Source organism: Urocampus carinirostris, chromosome 5 (assembly GCF_059441175.1).
Source record: "Urocampus carinirostris isolate Australia breed hairy pipefish chromosome 5, RoL_Ucar_1.0, whole genome shotgun sequence".
In the NCBI taxonomy this organism is placed as follows: domain Eukaryota; kingdom Metazoa; phylum Chordata; class Actinopteri; order Syngnathiformes; family Syngnathidae; genus Urocampus; species Urocampus carinirostris.
The window spans coordinates 38,223,995-38,242,171 of NC_142353.1; the positions used below are offsets into that span (position 1 = coordinate 38,223,995).

General features: G+C 39.5%; 3 protein-coding genes across 4 annotated transcripts; all 3 read right to left on the minus strand.

The window, feature by feature from the left end:
• Window positions 1-2,567: 2,567 nt before the first annotated feature.
• Window positions 2,568-3,577, minus strand: LOC148366290 (uncharacterized). Its single transcript, XM_088336774.1, has one exon. The coding sequence runs from the start codon at window positions 3,575-3,577 to the stop codon at window positions 2,873-2,875; it is 705 nt and encodes a 234-aa protein (XP_088192900.1). The 3' UTR covers window positions 2,568-2,872.
• Window positions 3,578-3,643: 66 nt separating this feature from the next.
• LOC148366291 (uncharacterized) lies at window positions 3,644-7,704 on the minus strand. The gene is made up of 2 exons (XM_088336773.1): window positions 7,412-7,704; window positions 3,644-4,230 (listed from the first exon to the last, which is right to left on the minus strand). Exons 1-2 carry the CDS (start codon window positions 7,566-7,568, stop codon window positions 3,644-3,646), a joined length of 744 nt encoding a protein of 247 aa, XP_088192899.1. The 5' UTR covers window positions 7,569-7,704.
• A 2,826-nt stretch (window positions 7,705-10,530) lies between these two features.
• LOC148366292 (uncharacterized) lies at window positions 10,531-17,029 on the minus strand. 2 transcript variants are annotated; one of them, XM_088336724.1, is made up of 3 exons: window positions 16,773-17,029; window positions 15,561-16,459; window positions 10,531-11,272 (listed from the first exon to the last, which is right to left on the minus strand). In XM_088336724.1, the coding sequence occupies exons 1-3, from the start codon at window positions 16,927-16,929 to the stop codon at window positions 10,817-10,819; spliced, it is 1,512 nt and encodes a 503-aa protein (XP_088192850.1). In that variant the 5' UTR covers window positions 16,930-17,029; the 3' UTR covers window positions 10,531-10,816. The 2 variants fall into 2 exon arrangements, with proteins under 2 accessions (XP_088192850.1, XP_088192849.1); XM_088336723.1 differs by lacking the exon at window positions 10,531-11,272 and having other exon boundaries at window positions 14,589-16,459.
• Window positions 17,030-18,177: the final 1,148 nt, after the last annotated feature.

Genomic DNA, 18,177 nt, shown 5'->3' on the forward strand with positions numbered 1-18,177 from the left:
ATTTATACGTCAAACAGTCTGAAAATTTCATCGGCAGCTACAAAGAGTCCCTCCCTGATCCGCTGTTTCAACATTTTCAGGTTGTAATACATTTGACGAACAACGCCCAATTTTTAACTCTTGTTATTTGTTGTGGCATCCAGGATTAGGCTAATTTGCTAACTTCCGGTATTTTCTTCTTTGTTGTGATAGATAGTAGACACCTGAAGCCCAATACTTTTTGCTGCCATCCTGTGTTATTGAGTGTAGTGCATCAATAATGGAATACAGCCACCGGATTTATGATTAAATGTGATTTAAACAGGGTTGGGTAGGGTTACTTTAACTTGATTACTTTCAATTACTTTTGGATTACTCCAATACCAAATAAGCTAATAAAAGACAAAATAAACTAAATATGAATAAAATTAATAAATTTTGTGAAGGCTTGGGGAGTAACGTAATACATGGAATGGCAAAAACAATGTTGGCAAGCTGTTTGGATTTATTTTCATTTTGTTTCATTCGCATTTTATGTTAGTTTTGCCGTAGATCAAAGAGATCAAAGCCAGGAGAGAAAGCTTACCACGTGTTGTGAGTCATCATTTTATTCATACTTAGTTTCTTTTGTCTTTTATTAGCATATTTGGTATTGGAGTAATCCAAAAGTAATTGAAAGTAATCAAGTTACCCTACCCAACCCTGGTTATACAAGGGTTGTGTTTAACAACTATTTTACCACACAATGTCATGTAGGGTGGAATTGTTAAGCTTTGGATAAAATGCATGTTTTTCTAATAAGTTTCATGCTTCTTCTTCTGGATGTGTATGTGTTTTCTCCAGAAATAAATGAGCTAAACTGGGCATGGCGTAGCAATAGTGTATAGTGTGATGTTCACAAATGTAAAGTGACATTCCTGAACAACGTTGATTGATCTTAAATCACTTTAAATGAAATTTAAAAAAGAAAAAAAAAACAGCCAAACACTCTGGGTGTTCAGCAGCCCCATAGCGCTGAAGTTAAAATCGCTCCTGCATTCCAATATTTTTAATGACAACATTTTTTCCATGACACTCAAAACACTAAACGAATCCCAAGTATCAACGAAGGGGCACACATCATAAGCCTCCGTCTCCAAACTACAAAACAAACAAACATTTTCATTGTGAACAACACTTTAGGAAATATATGTTTCATTTGTACACAACATACTGAATATTTTGTTAGGGAATTAACTCACAAACATAGGTCCAAACCATAGTCATGAAGGTATAAACACGTGGAGGACTCCTCCTTAGAGGAAGTAGTATCACTCTTTGATGATCAACATGGTGGCTGATAAAGAAAAACGGATTGCAGTTATAAGGTGTTCGTGTCATTCTAAATTTTTCTGATTGCTTTCCGAAATCTTGACAGTATCCGCCTGAAATATAATTATGTAAGAAACTACCCCAGCTCCTACTCCCTCGGTAATTGTAAAGAGTAATTCTTTGTTTTATTATTGTAAAGACTTATTGTTATCTGAACCACTTCAAACTGAAATACCTTCCTGGATGTTTTATTATCAGCAGATACTTTGGTAAGATGTTCCCTTTTTGTTTTTAGCAAAAATAAATGCACCTTTGTTTATTGTATAACAAATTAAATAGTTTATATAATCTTGACCACTTCAAATTCAATTTTCATAATTCGACGAAAGAAACATGTACCAGGGATATTTGATTGCTGGCTGTAAAATTTTAAGACTAAAATGTGAAGATCACAAATTTAGTTTATTTTTAGTTATCATTGCTAAGTTAGCTGTAATTATGTTATTTTTTGATTATTAGTTTTCTAGAGGTCAGCGCAGTGGTTAGCGCGTGTGTGTGTGGCACAGTTCTGAGGTCATTCAATCGAACCTTCCTGTGTGGAGTTTGCATGTTCTCCCGGTGCTTGCGTGGGTTTCCTCCGGGCACTCCAGTTTCCTCCCACATTCCAAAAACATGCACATCAGGTTAATTGGCCGGTCCAAATTGTCCCGAGGTGTGAATGAGCGAGTGAGTCTGTCTCTGTATGCCCTGCGACTGGCTGGCAACCAGTTGAGGGTGTCCCCTGCCCACTGCCCGAAGATAGCTGGAATGGGCGCCAACACCCCCGCAACCATACTGAGGATAAGCGGTGCAGATAATGGATGGATGGATAGTTTTTTAGAATGTACAATTTTTGTTTAGTACAGAAATAGACACTCAAGATTGATTTATGCTTATGGTTGAGTGGCAATATTTGGATGTAAACTCTTCCGGCATTTTGCATCTCCTTATACATTTTATTGATAAAGTTTGCATCACATTCATATGTTTAACAGCCTTCCAGTTGTTGAAGGGGAAGCAGTATAATTTCTTGCACATTTTAGCAACCGCCGCGACACAAAATATGATAGGAATTGAAAAGTTCTGACACTCGTCCTTTCTCACAGACAGGAAGAGGCCAAACAGGAAGAGGTTAAACCGCCTCTCTCATGAGTCTTCAAAAGCCCAAAAGTAAATATTGAACACACATAACAACTGTGTATGTTCAATTAGTTAATGCATGATACGTACACAAAATATTCCACAATTTATTACCATTTATTTTAATCCATACAGAAAGGACATAAAAAACACTGCTCGAATACATTATTTATACCGCTTCTGAAATCCACTTGGTGAGACAATGTTATATTTTGGGACGTGATGGTGTAAACATTTGGCACATGGACGTGGTTTTTATCAGTAACCCACAAGAGATTATTTGGAATATTTAAAAAGGGCTATTCAAAAAAATTGATAACAACAAAACATACAACTTTTGATTTGTGTTGTATGGAACATGATTGTACTTTTTAGTGAACTTTTATTCCACAGACGGGGCAACTCAAGCCTTCTTTTCTCCTATGTGTACTCGCAAGTGTTGAAACACATCTGGATTATTTGACAAATCCTGACCACAATCTAAACAATTCAAAGAATGTTCCCCTTTGTGAGATTTGATGTGTTTCACCACGTTTAACTTTTTAGTAAATGTTTTCCCACAAACAAAGCACCTATAGGGATTTTCTTCTATGTGTGTTATCATGTGCATTTCCATATCCCATTTCTTAGCATATGCTTTCCTGCAAAACGAGCAAGGAAATTCCTTTTCCCCTGTATGTTTTTTCACGTGTCGTATCATATTGCTTCGATGGGCAAAGGCGTGGCCGCAAAGAGAGCAACAGAAGGGTCTTTCGCCTGTGTGCGTTCTCATGTGCGTCTCCATGTTAGTCTGTCGGACAAAGGCTTTACCACAAACAGAGCAAGAAAAAGGTTTTTCTCCCGTGTGTGTTTTCATGTGTTTGATCAAAACAGACTGTTGAGAAAAGGCTTTTCTGCAAACCGAGCAAGAAAAGGGTCTTTCCCCTGTATGCGTTCTCATGTGTTCGATCAAAGTAAACTTTAAAACATATGATTTTTTGCACACAGAGCAGGCAAAAGGTTTTTTGCCCGTGTGCATACTCAGATGTTTCTTCAAACCAGTTTTTTGAGAAAATGCTTTGACACAAATAGAGCAAGAAAAGGGTTTTTCCCCGGTGTGTGTTCTCATGTGTTTGACCAAAACAGGCTTTTGAGAAAATGCTTTTCCGCAAACAGAGCAAACAAATGGTTTTTCTCAAGTGTGCGTTCTCATGTGCATGATCAAATGACACTTGTGGGAAAACGCTTTTCCGCAAACGGAGCAACGCTGGGGCAAACGTTTACGACAAACCCCGCAGCAGTCAAGTTTATCTTTCCCCATACGTTTCATAAAATGTCTTTTAACAAAGCTTATACCGCAAACGGAGCAGGTGGCATCTCGTTTGCTATGTTTTGGAGAGTTATCGCCAGGAGTTGTGTTCTTTTTGGAGCTTTCCACATTTTCAGGTTTCCATTCGCAGTTGGCACTGCTCTCTTTGTCATTGCTGTCAGACAGGGGATCCAAGTCTCTATCAGGATGACTTCCTACATACCTGTTGCCACTTGGACTTTCATCGTTAAGCTGAGAGAATTTGGATTGGTTGTCGTCATTTTCATTCTCCACGTGGCTGCCAGGCAGTGGGAACAAGCTGACGTCACGCTCCTCTTCTTCCGTCTTAAGGTGGGGAACTTGTAGCTCTTCTACTTTGACAATAGGCAACTGGGGTTTCTTTTGCTCCAAACTTGAGCTCCAACCTTGCTCTTCAAAGGGAGCTTCTTTGCGATTTAGCGTGGGCTGAATATCTAAAGGACAGATTCAAATGCCATCAGAAAATTAAGAGCTTGTACAGTGTGAACCTTTAAAAATGATACAAACATGTCAGGGGTGCTTTCGCAGCCCTTGCACCAATAGTTAGTTTTGTTTACTTTTAAACAGAACCATATTCTAAGGTACAGGTGTCAAACAGGCGGCCCGCGGGCCAGATTTGGCCCGCTAATGGATTGAATCTGGCCCGCGAGACAACACGCAGAGAAGCGCAAGAGAAAAACGAGCTGCAGGTTGAAATATGTCAACCTGATGTTGCCAAAGAAAGGTGTTTCGAACAAAGACACTGTGCTTGTATTTCTCTCTCTCTCTCTCTCTCTCTCTCTCTCTCTCTTCCACCCCTTTTCTCCCACTATCTGTCTTTCACTCTCTGTGTCTCTCTTTTTCTCTTGCTTTGTTTCTCTTTGTCTCTTTCTATGTGTCTTTTTAACTTCTTTTGCTCTAACTTCCTTTTTTCCTTTTCTCTTTCTCTCTTCCTACCCTTCACGCTTTATTTTCTCTTTTCTCTCTTTCTGTCTTTCTATTTCTCTTTGGATTTCTTTCTCCCGCTCCCTTTCTTTCCCCCTCTCTCACGACTTCTCTTTTTATCTCATTTGTTTCTTACGCTTTCTCCCTCTATCTCTTTCTTTGTACCGCCCTCTCTCCTTTTCCCTCCCTCTTTCTCTTATTTCTTATCTCTCTTTTTCTTTCTCTTTAATCTATGCGTCCGGCCCCCGACAGAATGTTTGTTCTTTCGTGTGGCCCCCCGAGTTAAAATGAGTTTGACACCCCTGTTCTAAAGCATCAAAATTTGGCAAAATAGTACGTTTTTTTGCATATTATCTAAATATATGTCCTTGGTTCATTCTGAATATTTTCCAAGATAATGATTTTGAAAACAGCCTGTCCCGTCTTTCACTTCCGGAGCTCTGACGTCATGTGAAGCACACCAGCACCCTAGCAAGCCAGTCACCCTATTGGTTTACATGTTAACTAGTCAAAAAGGTTTCAAGTATCTAAAGCCAAATTTGGTAGTTTTTGTAGTAAATCTAGTCTTTGTGTCGCAGGTGGGCGCATTAATGGTACACCAAATGGCGAGCAGCCAAAATAAGGCGAACTGGCAAAAAAACACACAGGCAAGCTAGCCGGCTCCTAAGAACGGCTAACCGGGACCGATCGGCGGAAAAACGGGAGGCTGGCTGACCGAATACATGCAGTAAGCAGCCAGGATAACCGTGCACCATCGACAAAACTGCCAGCAGCAAACATGGACCCAGCCGGGAGAAAAAACAATGAGCACGGCAGGAAGGCCAGCTAGCTGACTGCTAAAGGGATTAAGCTAGAACAAACTAAACTGGAAGCCTTCAGGAGCCCGCACACTAGGAGCTATCTGGAAAATATTATATTAATTGCAAAACATGCTGCAAAAATAAGGAGGGAAAGTCACAATCATACCTATGAGGAGGCAAAGACAAAAAAGGAACGCACGCTGTGCAAGATGGCAGGTACTGTAGACTTACTGGACTAAGCTGGAAATGATCAAAAGCAAGGGCATCAGAGAAAACAGTCAGAAGTCCCCCACAATAAGCAAAGTTCCAATGACTCCAAGCTGGAATTAGCGCTATGTATTCGTTGATCACTACAATCGAGTCTGTTTTTCAACAGAGCGCGCCATTGTTTTGGTTCTCGTCCTCATTCGTTGACGTTACAGTTCTAGGGGATAAGAGCTCAAACTAGACTTTGAAAAATGTTCCTCGAGATCCATGGTGCGTCAAATATTTTGGAACATATCTGCATGATCTTGTGGAGGAACACTACACGTTCTGTGCCAAATTGGAAAAAATGGTCTTTTGGATCCCTTTCAAGGGACCTGAATAGGTGGCAGGCGCAACGTTAAAAATGTGGGCTTGTTTTCTATTTTGCCTTCAACAACATGTTGTGTGAAGTCATGACACCTAGCCTAACCCTCCTCTTGTGTTGGTTTTTAGGTAACACCCTCTCTGTCAGGGAGTCGGTGGCGACCCGTGTCCTAAATCAGCTGTGAAATACACTACAAATCACTACCATATCCAATTCTTTCTAATTTCTTAGTTACCTGGCAAGGCTTTAATATCGATGAAAATATTGTTTTTTCTATTTTTGTTGTGGGCAAAATGGCAATATGAGTAGTAGTAGTTAGTGTTTCATAATCTTGTCGTTATAGGCGAAACCGAACCTAACACCACAAATCTAAGCTTAATGTTTAATGTTAAGCTTTAAACACACTTCTACTCCATAGCATATGAATAAACTGTTTTTTTTGTTGACAATATCTGTGTATTATGAGTTATTGCAACATCCATTGCAGCCTGGTCATCCTAGAAGGAGGATTGCCACATGTGCAGTCCCTTCTCAAGGTTTCTTCATTCTCCTCATGTTGAGGTTTTTGAGTTTTTCCTTGCCCTCATGTAGATTTTAGACCAGGGGATGGTGTAATAATAGTTTGTGGTTTGCAATAACCTCTGCAGCCCTTTGACTCTTTGTAATTAAGGGCTATACAAATAAAATGAATTGACTTAACAAATTTAATTTGGGTGTTTTATATTGTAGAGGAAAACATCTTGTTTTCCGTACACTATTTGGTTAATTAACTACAAATTCCCAGGGTTGGGTAGGGTTACTTTAACTTGATTACTTTCAATTACTTTTGGATTACTCCAATACCAAATATGCTAATAAAAGACTAAATAAACTAAATATGAATAAAATTACTAAATTTTGTGCAGGATTTGGGGAGTAACGGAATACATGGAACGGCAAAAATGATGTTGACAAGCTGTTTGGATTTATTTTCATTTTGTTTCTGTCGCATTTTATGTTAGTTTTGCCGGAGATCAAAGAGATCAAAGCCAGGAGAGAAAGCTTACCACGTGTTGCGAGTCATCATTTTATTCATATTTAGTTTCTTTTGTCTTTTATTAGGATATTTGGTATTGGAGTAATCCAAAAGTAATCGAAAGTAATCTAGTTAAAGTAACCCTACCCAACCCTGTATGCATTTCAAATCCAAAATGGTCGTTGGCGGCCCTAACACAAGAGGAGTGTTCATAGCGGATTTCAAAAAGATACTATCACACAATAATTAATATTACAATTAAAAACTGACTAATACAGAGTTATAAGGCTATGTTGTGAACAGACCTTCGAGTCTGATGACAAGTTGACGCTTGCAAACCGCTTCCAGTTGATGTCTTTGACGGGCGAGTTCCTCTTCATACGAAGCGATCGTTTTTTCAAATTGTCCAAAAATTTCGTCTGCAGCTGCGATGAGCCGCTCCCTTACATACTGTTTCAACATTTTCGCGTTGGAAAAAAAAGTTCCTTGGCCAAAAGAATAACAATTGTTCTTCAAACTCTGCTGTGCGTTGCAGCAGTCGGATATACTACAATCTGCTGACTTCCGTTTTTCTTCTTGGTTGTGGTTTGAGACTAAATCTCAGACCCAAGACTCTTTACTGCCCCCTCTTGTCTTTTTAGTATAAAGTCAATGAAAGTCCTCGGATAGAAGAGTGAACTCAGTTAATTAAAAAAAAAGTTTAAGTTATTTTAAGCTAACGCCTTGGACTTTGGCGCTCTAGTTTCAGGATTGCTTACTCTGGTTTGTTGGATACGGTTTCTGTGAATTGTTTGGGCCAAGAAAACGAAGTCAACGTGCTGCTTCTTTTAAATACAGTGGAACCTCGGTTCTCGACCATAATCCGTTCCAGAACCCTGTTCAAAAACCGATTTGTTCGATCACCGAAAATCGTTTTTCCCATTAAAAGTAATATAAAATCGTTTTAATCCGTTCCAACACCCTAAATGTTTACCATGAACGTAAACATGAAGCTAACCCAGGCTAATCGTACGTTCGCGTTAGCGCAATCTTTCGTACGTAAGATTACGCTAACATGACTGTGTAAAAATAAACAAATCAGGTCGTTTATACGTCATTTAGCACCCGGGTCTCCCCAAAAAAGTGGTGAGCGGTTAAAGGATAAAGAAAAGAATTATGAATAGGATTTCTTACCTTTGTGGTGCTCAGCAGAAGCCATGCTGTATGTATAGCAAGATCGGAAACTCGCACACCTTCTTCATATTTTGCTATTATTTCTTTCTTAAATGCAATAGTTGTACGCACTACTCTCTGTAGCAACTTTGCTGCTTGCACCGACCTTCTTCGGAGGCATAATTAAGGGCTAACATTCCGTTCACCGATATTAAAAGCGAAAGCGAAAAGAAGTGCGCGCACGTCATAACAGTTCTTCACGAGGGGTGGGGGCAATCTACACCCGTACGCCGCTCAGCATCGCACCCTAGCGTACCGGCGTTCGAACTCCGATTTTTTGAACGAAAAGCGAAGCAAGAATTTCTCGAATATTTTGGTCGAGAACTGATCTGTATGAACTGAGAGGCGTTCAAAAACCGAGGTTCCACTGTATTTAAAGCTAACGCCTTGGACTTTGGCGCTCTAATTTCAGGATTGCTTACACTGGTTTGTTGGATACGGTTTCTGTGAAATGTTTGGGCCAAGAAAACAAAGTCAACGTGCCGCTTCTTTTAAATGAAAGCATCCATAACTTTCTTGTAAAAGTCCTTGTTTTTCTTCAGTTTGAACAAGGCACCCCAGGCAAAGCTGTTTATAGGGACTGAACAATAAACAAGAACTGTCACCTTTCGAAAGTGTGACTGCCTAAATAAAAGACAAGTCATGTTTATTTGTATACAGTAGCCATTAATCACAAGAAGTCTCAAAGGGCTGTACAAAAATTACACAGATATTGGCAACATGACATACAGATAATAATAGAGATTTTTTTTTAATTTCTTGAGCTCACAATATCCATAAATATGATCTAACAAGTTGAATCATTACTACATTCAAAAAACCCAAGTGAAATAGTGTTGTAGACCGCCCATGATATTAATATTTATTAACTACAAAATAAAATCATCATCATACTTTACTCATAAAAAAAAAATCTTTTAGTATGTGGCTATTTTAGAGTAGTTTTAAGGCGTCGCTTATATGCGATGTAGGCATATATACGGTACTTAAAGTCATTTTTGTGTTGGTCATTTTCGTTTTTTGAAAAAGGGGTGAATACAGTCTAATAACTTGGTTTCAAACGGCACCATCATTTCCTTGGATAGATTTGAGAAGGGGACATTTATTCTTGATTTGGGTGGAATGGTGGGTCCTCATGTCAGACTAGTTGAGAACCAGTGCTTTAAAGTATCTTATTTGTAATCATATTTTTATTGAACATTGCACCAATAACAAAAAATATGGCATGAAGCAGTCAAACACTAAAAATTTAACACGGGAAAATCCACAAAAAAAGGTAATTGACTTTGTTTTTTTCTGTTGCTGCTAAATGCTATTACACGAAACTGTGAAAATATGTTCCCTATAACTTTTTTGTTTTGTGTGTAGCAACTAAATGTTATCGCAAATCTTTTCATTGCACCATTGTTACGATGCACTATTTTTGTCATTAACAAACTTTGAATTAATATTTTAACTTAGGGCAGTCTCTGAGCTAACAAATTCCGTAATTTCTGATCTACAACCTTTATTCAGGTGGCTCAGTGGCCGACTGGTCTCACAGCTCAGAGGTTCCAGGTTCAATTTCATTAACTCGCCTCCCCGTTTGGAGTATGCATGGACTCCCCTGAGTGGGTTCACTCTGGTTACCTCCCACATTCCAATCACATGCACGGCGGGTGGATTAGCAAGTCTGAATATGTTGTGGAAAATAGACTTGCATTTGTAGAATAGAGTTGCATACATTTAGAAAGAAATGTAGAAAGACTTGCTTACAGTTGTGAGAGAATGTTGACATCATTTCGGGAAGGTCCTTGGGACCTGCAAGGACTCTCTGAGCAAACTGAGGCGAACAACATGTCCTAATAAGGGTATGACAGCATCTTTCTTGTTGTTACGTCAGATCTCCGCCGCCTCTTGGGTTGTACTCAAATTGAAGCTATAAAAGCATTGTTGTGTCTGGAGTTCTCTGAGTTCTTTGGGATGACGAAATAAAGAGCTCCTCCTCATGGCAAGCCTCCGTGTACTTGATTAAATCACGTAAGAGAAGACTTAAAAGATTATCGAACCTGCATTTTCCCCTACAAATAGTCCCGGGGAATGAAATGTGTGATTGAATGGTTGTTTGTCTCTATGTGCTGTAAAACTGACTAGAAATCAGTCCAAGGTATCCCATGCCCACTGGGCTTGGGCAGTCGTTCAGCCCTTTTGAGGACAATCAGCTGGGAAATGAATGAAATAACCTTTATTTGTTACACCCAGGAGGAAGCACGCTTCATAATCTTGTGTTTTAAACTCTACACACAACAGAAAATATTTTTTTTTTGAAAAGAACACAACATGAGCCTTTGTGAATTTGTTTAAATGCTCTTACGCATTACAAACAAATAAAAACATGCTTCTTGAATTAATTTCGAGAGAAAAAAATGTTATTCCTGTATTTGATGCTCTAAACATTTGCCATCAGTAAAGTAAAAATATATTTAGTTAAAAAACAAAAAAAAGATACCATTTTAATTTCAAGAAAGGTGGTTTTCCCCCGTGTGCGTCCTCATGTGATTGTCCAAAGGAATTTTTTGAGAAAATCCTTTCCCACAAAAGGAGCAAGAAAAGGGTTTTTCACCTGTGTGAGTTCTCATATGCTTGGTCAAAACTGATTTTTGAGAGAATGCCTTCCTGCAAACAGAGCAAGCATAGGGTTTTTCTCCTGTGTGTGTTCTCATGTGTAGGATCAAGTAAAGCTTGAGAGAAAAGGCTTTTTCGCAAACCAGGCAAGCAAAAGGTTTTTCCCCTGTGTGCATTGTCATGTGTTTAGTCAAAACCGACTTTTGAGAAAATGCCTTTCTGCAAACAGAGCAACAAAAAGGTTTTTCCCCTGTGTGAGTTCTCAAGTGTGAGATCAAATTTGACTTTTGAGAAAATTCTTTTCGGCAAACAGAGCAGGAAAATGGTTTTTCCCCGGTGTGTGTTCTCATGTGTGCGTTCAAATGTGACTTGCGAGAAAATGTTATCCCGCAAATGGAGCAACATTGCGCCAAAGTTTTATAACAATCCTGGCAGCAGTCGCGTTTATCTTTATCCATAGGATTAAAAATAGTTTTTGGCGCAAAGCTTACACCACAAACTGAGCAGGTGATGACCTGTTTGCCAACTTTGTGGGGGTTCTTCCCAGGAGTTGTTTTTCTTTTGGAGCTTTTTTGATCTTGTTTGCAGTTTGCTTTCCTCTTTACGTGAATGCTGTCTGAACGGGGAGCTAGGTCTTCATTTCGCGGGGGTGCTACAGACATGTCCTCACTTGGACTGTCAAAATGGAGCTGTGAGCACTTCGGTAGGACATCATTTTCAATTTCCACAGGGTTATCAGTCAGTGGGAACAAGCTGAAATCACACACTTCTTCTGTTTTAACACAAGGGGGCTGCAGCTCTTTTTCTTCCACTTTGAAGATGGGCAGCAGAGGTTTCTTCTGTTCCAAACTTGAGCACCAACTTTGGTCATCAGGGGGGTCTTCATTATGTCCATTTTGCAGGGGCTGGGTATCTGTGGGGCACAAACACAGTTGAGATTCCATCCATCCATTATCACACCGCTTATCCTTAGTAGGGTCGCGGGGTGCTGGAGCCCATCCTAGCTATCTTCGGGCAGTGGACAGGGGACACTCTGAACTGGTTGCCAGCCAGTCGCAGGGCACACAGAGAAAGAAATCTCACTCGCTCATTCACACCTAGCGACAACTTGGACCTGGCATGGATGTTTTTTGGAATGCAGGAGGGAACTTTGAGACTTCTTGTAATTATAGGGCCATGCAAATAAACACAAAACTTTCTAGTTTTAATTTTGAGGTTTAACGCAGCAGAACGTTCCTTTGAGCGGCGCCATGACAACCGTTGTTGATAGATGATTTTCAAAAGAAACATTTTCGCACAATATTATAAATAACGGCCTGACAAGTACTCAATATGACAAAAATAACTCAAGTTTGTAAATGGGAGCAGACCTTCAGGCCTGATGACAATTTGACTCTTGAAACTCGCTTCCAGCTGTTGTCGTTGTCGTCCGATTTCCTCCTCGTAAGAAGCGATCCTTTCCTCAAAAAGTCCGAAAATTTCGTCGGCAACAGCAATGAGTCGCTCCCTTACCAACTGTTTCAACATTTTTTTGCGTTGAATTAAGTTCGACGGATAAAACGCGTAATTCGAGCTCTGTTTTGTATTCTAGCAATAAAGAGTTAGCAAGTTGCTAAGGTACGGTGATTTCTTATTCGATCTACTATTAGTGGTTGACATCTAAAGGCCAGGACGGTTTACTGCCACCTTGTGTTCTTTGGTGTAGGCCAATGAAAGGCGGTCGATATAAGGTTTTAGGGGAGAATGTGTAATATTAAGAGCCTCCTAGTGGTACTATAAACTCCCATTCATTAAAAAAGCACATTGATTTGAATACTAGGAAAAAAATACCTGAACTTTCATTCCAAAAATATTTTCATAAACTATCGTAGGTAAATAAATGTGTGTTTATTTCACATAGTGGAATCCCTACCTAAGGTCGCCGCCATGTTTCCCTGACATCTTGCTCCTACGCAGTGATGATTGGCACTGGTTTCTGTCCGCATTAGACAATACACTGCCATGTAGTGATCAAATATTACACTCTGGGGCTTTAAATATGAATCAAGAGTTCAAAGAATTTATAATTTAAAGGAACAGTGTTTAATATAGGGCAGCACGGCGGCGCAGTGGTTAGCGCATGTGCGGCACAGTTCATGTCTTGGGAACCTCCTGCGTGGGTTCAAATCCAGCTCCAGACTTCCTGTGCGGAGTTTGTATGCTCTCCCCGTGCTTGCGTGGGTTTCCTCCAGGCACTCCGGTTTCCTCCCACATTCCAAAAACATGCATTCCAGGTGAATTGGCCGGTCCAAATTGTCCCTAGGTGTGAATGAGCGAGTGAGTTGTCTGTCCCCGTGTGCCCTGCGATTGGCTGGCAACCAATTCAGGGTGTCCCCTGCCCACTGCCCGATGATTGCTAGGATGGGAACCAGCACCCCCGCGACCCTACTGAGGATAAGCGGTGTAGCTGATGAGATGAGATGAGTGTTTAATATATAGCCTCCTAGTGGTACAAAAATTTGATTCAGTAAAAAACATTGATTTGAGAACCAGGGAAAAATACAGAATTATCTTACTAGTGTTATTTTTTTTATGAAAAAGCATAGGTCACTGTCATGATAGTCTGGCAATTTGCTACAACGCTGTGCTCTGTGGCTCTGGTATTTGTTTACATTAGACAGTACACTACCATCTAGTGGTCAAATATTATACACTGGGGCTTTGAACATGAACTGAGGGTTTGAAGAATTTATAACTTAAAAGGACAGTGTGTGATATTTAGTGCCTCCTGGTGGTACAAAAAACTTTTATTCGGTAAGAAAAAAACTTTGAGGACTAGGCAAAAATACCTTAACTATCATATAATTGTTCTTTTTTTATATAATCTGCAACATTTTCTCTGGTTTTCATTAGAACACAAAAACGCATTGAGACGTCAGTAACCATGAAAGGGCATACAGAAATTCATAATCTCGTGTCTCTAAACAGGATATCAAATATTTAAAGAAAAACCTGTTTTATGTACACAACAAACAAGATAATGTTTCCTGAATTTGTTTTATTTTCTAATGCAAACAAAGCCCTCAAACTTGCGGCCATTTCCAGGCTGCAGGATAATAGTTTAAGGTCCCTGTCTTAATATGAAAGATTAAAGGAAAAGTGTGTATTATTAAAGGCCCCTATTAGTAAAATCCTATTATAAACAAACATTGAATCAAAAAAATAAGCAAATGTACATGAACTATGATGTAAATGGACATGTTTTAGAATACTCGTAAATAGAGAAATTCGGCCATCCTACTTCTACCAGTACAGAAAAAAAAAACATTTGCTTTTTTTCCCTTTACTTTTTATCTCTGCTTTTATCCCTTGTCTATTATTTTTTGTCCTTTTCCTCGTTACCCCCTCATTGTTATTATTTCTTTGCAAAAGGCTGAGCAATAAATCAGGAGAAAAAATGTTGCGTTCCGGTCACTTTGAGTCACCGTAGTCTGTATTCTTCCTTGTCCTTTTCGGTTGCACGACACAATACAGCGACACCTATCAGCCAAATAATACACACTGTCCCTTTCATGTAAGTGCAACTGATGCAAAAACATGGATTGATTTATCACTGATTCATTGATTTTCATGGTTTTTGTTTCGTGATCTTATTATGTGTAGCAGGTTTTTGAAAGGATACATGAGAAGCGTGGATTTTTTTTAATTTGAGCTTTTCTTGTAAAAAAAAAATCGCTGCTCAACTACAAAGAGTTCCTGCTTCCGAAACCACTTTCTTTAAAGACACAATATGTTTTTTAAATGAACTCGATGCAGACAATAATTAGCATCTGGATATGATCATGCTCACACAATAACCCACAATGGTCTTTTTTGAATATTCAAAAGACTGTACAAGCAACAGTAACACAATATGTATTTAAATAAGAAACAAAACGTACGACTTTTACGACAATGTTCTTAGTAACCACTTGAGTATATCTTCATGTGCCAGGGCAGAGTTGAATAATTGTCCGAGCCATCAACACAGCGCAAGGAACATGTTTTTTCTCTCTATGTATTGTCATGGATCAAACCTTATCAGACTTTTACATGATTTTTTTTTCCCACAGACGGGGCAATTAAGGCTTTCCTTTCTTCTATGTGTACAGTTAAGTGTTGCAACAGATCAGAATTATTCGTCAAATCCTGACCACAGTCCAAGCAACTCAAAGAATGTTCTCCTTCGTGAGCTTTTATGTGTTTGACCACATTTAACTTTTGAGTAAACCTTTCTCCACAAACGAAGCACCTATATCGTTTTTCTTCCATGTGTGTTATTATGTGCATTTCCATATCCCTTTTGTTTGCGAAGGCTTGATTGCAAAATGAGCAGGAAAATCGCTTTTCGCCCGTGTGCGTTCTCAGGTGTCTTGTCAAATTGGTCTGTCGGCCAAAGGCTTTTCCACAAACAGAGCAAGAAAAAGGTTTTTCCCCTGTGTGCGTTCCCATGTGTTTAATCAAAACGGACTTTTGAGAAAATGCTTTTCTGCAAACAGAGCAAGAAAATGGTTTTTCCCCTGTATGCTTTCTCATGTGCTCGATCAAAATATACTTTAAAGAAAATGCTTTTCTGCAAAAAGAGCAAGAGAAGGGTTTTTCCCCTGTGTGCATTGTCATGTGTCTTGTCATGTTGGTCTGTCGGGAAAAGGCTTTGCCACAAACAGAGCAAGAGAAGGGTTTTTCCCCTGTGTGTGTCCTCATGTGTTTGATCAAAACAGATTTTAAAGAAAACTCTTTTCTGCAAACAGAGCAAGAAAATGGTTTTTCCCCTGTATGCGTCCTTGTGTGTTTGATTAAAATGGACCGTTGAGAAAATGCCTTCCTGCAAAAAGCGCAAGAAAAGGGTTTTTCCCCTGTGTGCGTTCTCAGGTGTGGGATCAAATGGGATTTTTGAGAAAAATCTTTTCTGCAAACAGAACATGAAAAGGGTTTCTCACCAGTGTGCGTTCTCATGTGTTTGATCAAATGAGACTGGTGAGAAAACGCTTTTCCGCAAACAGAGCAACGCTGGGGCAAACGTTTGCGGCAAACACCGCAACACTCGTGTTTTTCACTTCCTGTATGATGGCGAAAATGTTTTTTCATAAAAACGATACCACAAACTGAGCAGGTGACGCCACGTTTGTCACTTTTTTGCAAGTTCCCTCCAGGAGCTGTTTTCTGTTCTAAGCTTTCCAACTGTTCCATTTCTCGATCACAGTTTGCACTGCTCTCTTTGTCATCGCTGTCTGACAGGGGAGCCAGGTCTACATCTGGCGAGGGTCCTTCGTGACTCTCCCGATGGCGCTGTGAGCACTCGGGTGGTTGGTCGTCATTATTTTCACTCTCCACAGGGCTGCCAGTCAGTGGGAAAAGACTGACGTCACGCTCATCTTCTTCTGCTTTAACGTTTGGAAGCTCGGGCTCTTTTTGTTCCACTTTGACGATGGGCGGTTGAGGACTCTTCTGCTCCAAACTTGAGCTTAGACCTTGGTATTCGGGGGGATCTTCATCTGGGCGACATAGTGGCTGAGTGTCTGCAGGACACACAAACACAGTATGTATGACTTGGTACAGCCTGAACCTTTTCAAGTAACACTATTAAGGGGGCCTTCAGAAGTTGATGCAGTTGGTTTTGTATGTTTTTAAAAGCTAGCTAAAAGAAGACAACGTTAAAACACGGTGGACTGGTATTACATTTGGGGTTAAGCAGCAAAACGTTCCTTTATGTGACGTCATGATGCGGTTCTTAAAAGCAGATTCTAAAAAGAGATGCCTGCACGCACACAATGTTGTCATGAATTGCGAACAATAATCGATGATTCAAAATCTAAGGTGATGTGAGCAGACCTTCGAGCCGGAAAACAATTTGACTCTTGAAACCCGCTTCCAGCTGTCGTCGTTGTCGTCCGATTTCCTCCTCGTAAGAAGCGATCCTTTCTTCAAAAAGCCCAAAAATTTCGTCAGCAGCAGCGATGAGTCGTTCTCTTACCAACTGTTTTAACATTTTCGCGTTAAACAAAAATTGACGCCCAACAAGAACAATGAACGGAGCTAATGGTTCACTGATTTGTTAACTTCCGGTAATGTTTCTTCTTCGTCGAAATAATTATTTGACATTTAGTGGTCTTGACGCAACACTGCTCCCCGTGTTCTGGATTTTACTCTCATCTCTCTCATTAGCTGTACCGCTTATCATTATTAGGGTTGCGGGGCTTGATTTTACTACTGAAAGTCAAACAATAAAATACTGTCCAAGTTTAATTTCAATTATGAATCCAGTCTTGTGTTCAAAACATTCATAACTTAAAGTGATTCAAGGCCACTTTCTTTTAATGTATAAGCTTTCTGTATGCTTCTTGCTCAGCGTGTTCCATAGTTCACTTCTCTCTGCATTGCACAAATAACTCCCATGGTTTCTGATTGAGAAACTTTTTATTTATTCCAAACACCCGAGTCACCAGCACCAGCAAGGGGCACGCTTTATAATATCCTGTCTCTGAAAAACAATTAAATGAATTAAATAAAAAGACATTTAAAGGCATTAACATTCATTTTGGATAATCCAGGCCCTCCTTTCTCTATTGTGTACTATAAAGTGTTGAAAAAGATCTGAATCATTCGTTAAATCCTGACTACAATACAAACAACTCAAAGAATTCCCCCCTTTGTGAGAGTTCATGTGTTTCATCACGTCTAACTTTTTATTGAACATTTCCACACAAAGAAAACACCGAAAAGGAGTTTCCATGTGTGTCATCATAAGGAATTCCATACCAAATTTACTCCTGAAGGCTTGATAGCAAACTGTGCAAGAAAATCGTTTTTTGCCTGTGTGCGTTATCATGTGTTTGATCAAATGAGTTTTTTGAAGGAAAGCTTTTCCGCAAACAGAACAAGAAAAAGGTTTTTACTTCCGTGAGCATTCTCATGTAAGCTCCCAAAGCGTTTTTTCGTGAAAACGATTTTATTGCAAACCGAGCAAAAAAATGTTTTTTTATCAGGTAATTGTGTAATTTTGTAATTGTAATCCTGTGCAGTCCTTTGAGACATTTTTGTGATTAAGGGCTATATAAATAAATGTGACTTGACTTCCACTGTGTGTGTTCGCACGTGTCTTCCCTTATTAGTCTGTGTGGAAAAGGCTTTGCCACAAACAGAGCAAGAATATGTTTTTCCCCTGTGTGCGTTCTTATGTGTATGATCAAATGTGACTTGTGTGAAAATACTTTTCCGCAAACAGAGCAACATTGGG

Bases quoted from the DNA above. Each gene is read 5' to 3' on its own strand.
- LOC148366291 (XM_088336773.1), bottom strand. From the start codon at position 7,568: ATGTTGAAACAGTATGTAAGGGAGCGGCTCATCGCAGCTGCAGACGAA. The intron at 4,231-7,411 runs GTCTGTTCACAA...TCTGTCCTTTAG, and splicing joins ACTTGTCATCAGACTCGAAG to ATATTCAGCCCACGCTAAAT.
- LOC148366290 (XM_088336774.1), bottom strand. From the start codon at position 3,577: ATGAGAACACACACCGGGGAAAAACCCTTTTCTTGCTCTATTTGTGTC.
- LOC148366292 (XM_088336723.1), bottom strand. From the start codon at position 16,929: ATGTTAAAACAGTTGGTAAGAGAACGACTCATCGCTGCTGCTGACGAA. The intron at 16,460-16,772 runs GTCTGCTCACAT...TGTGTCCTGCAG, and splicing joins AATTGTTTTCCGGCTCGAAG to ACACTCAGCCACTATGTCGC.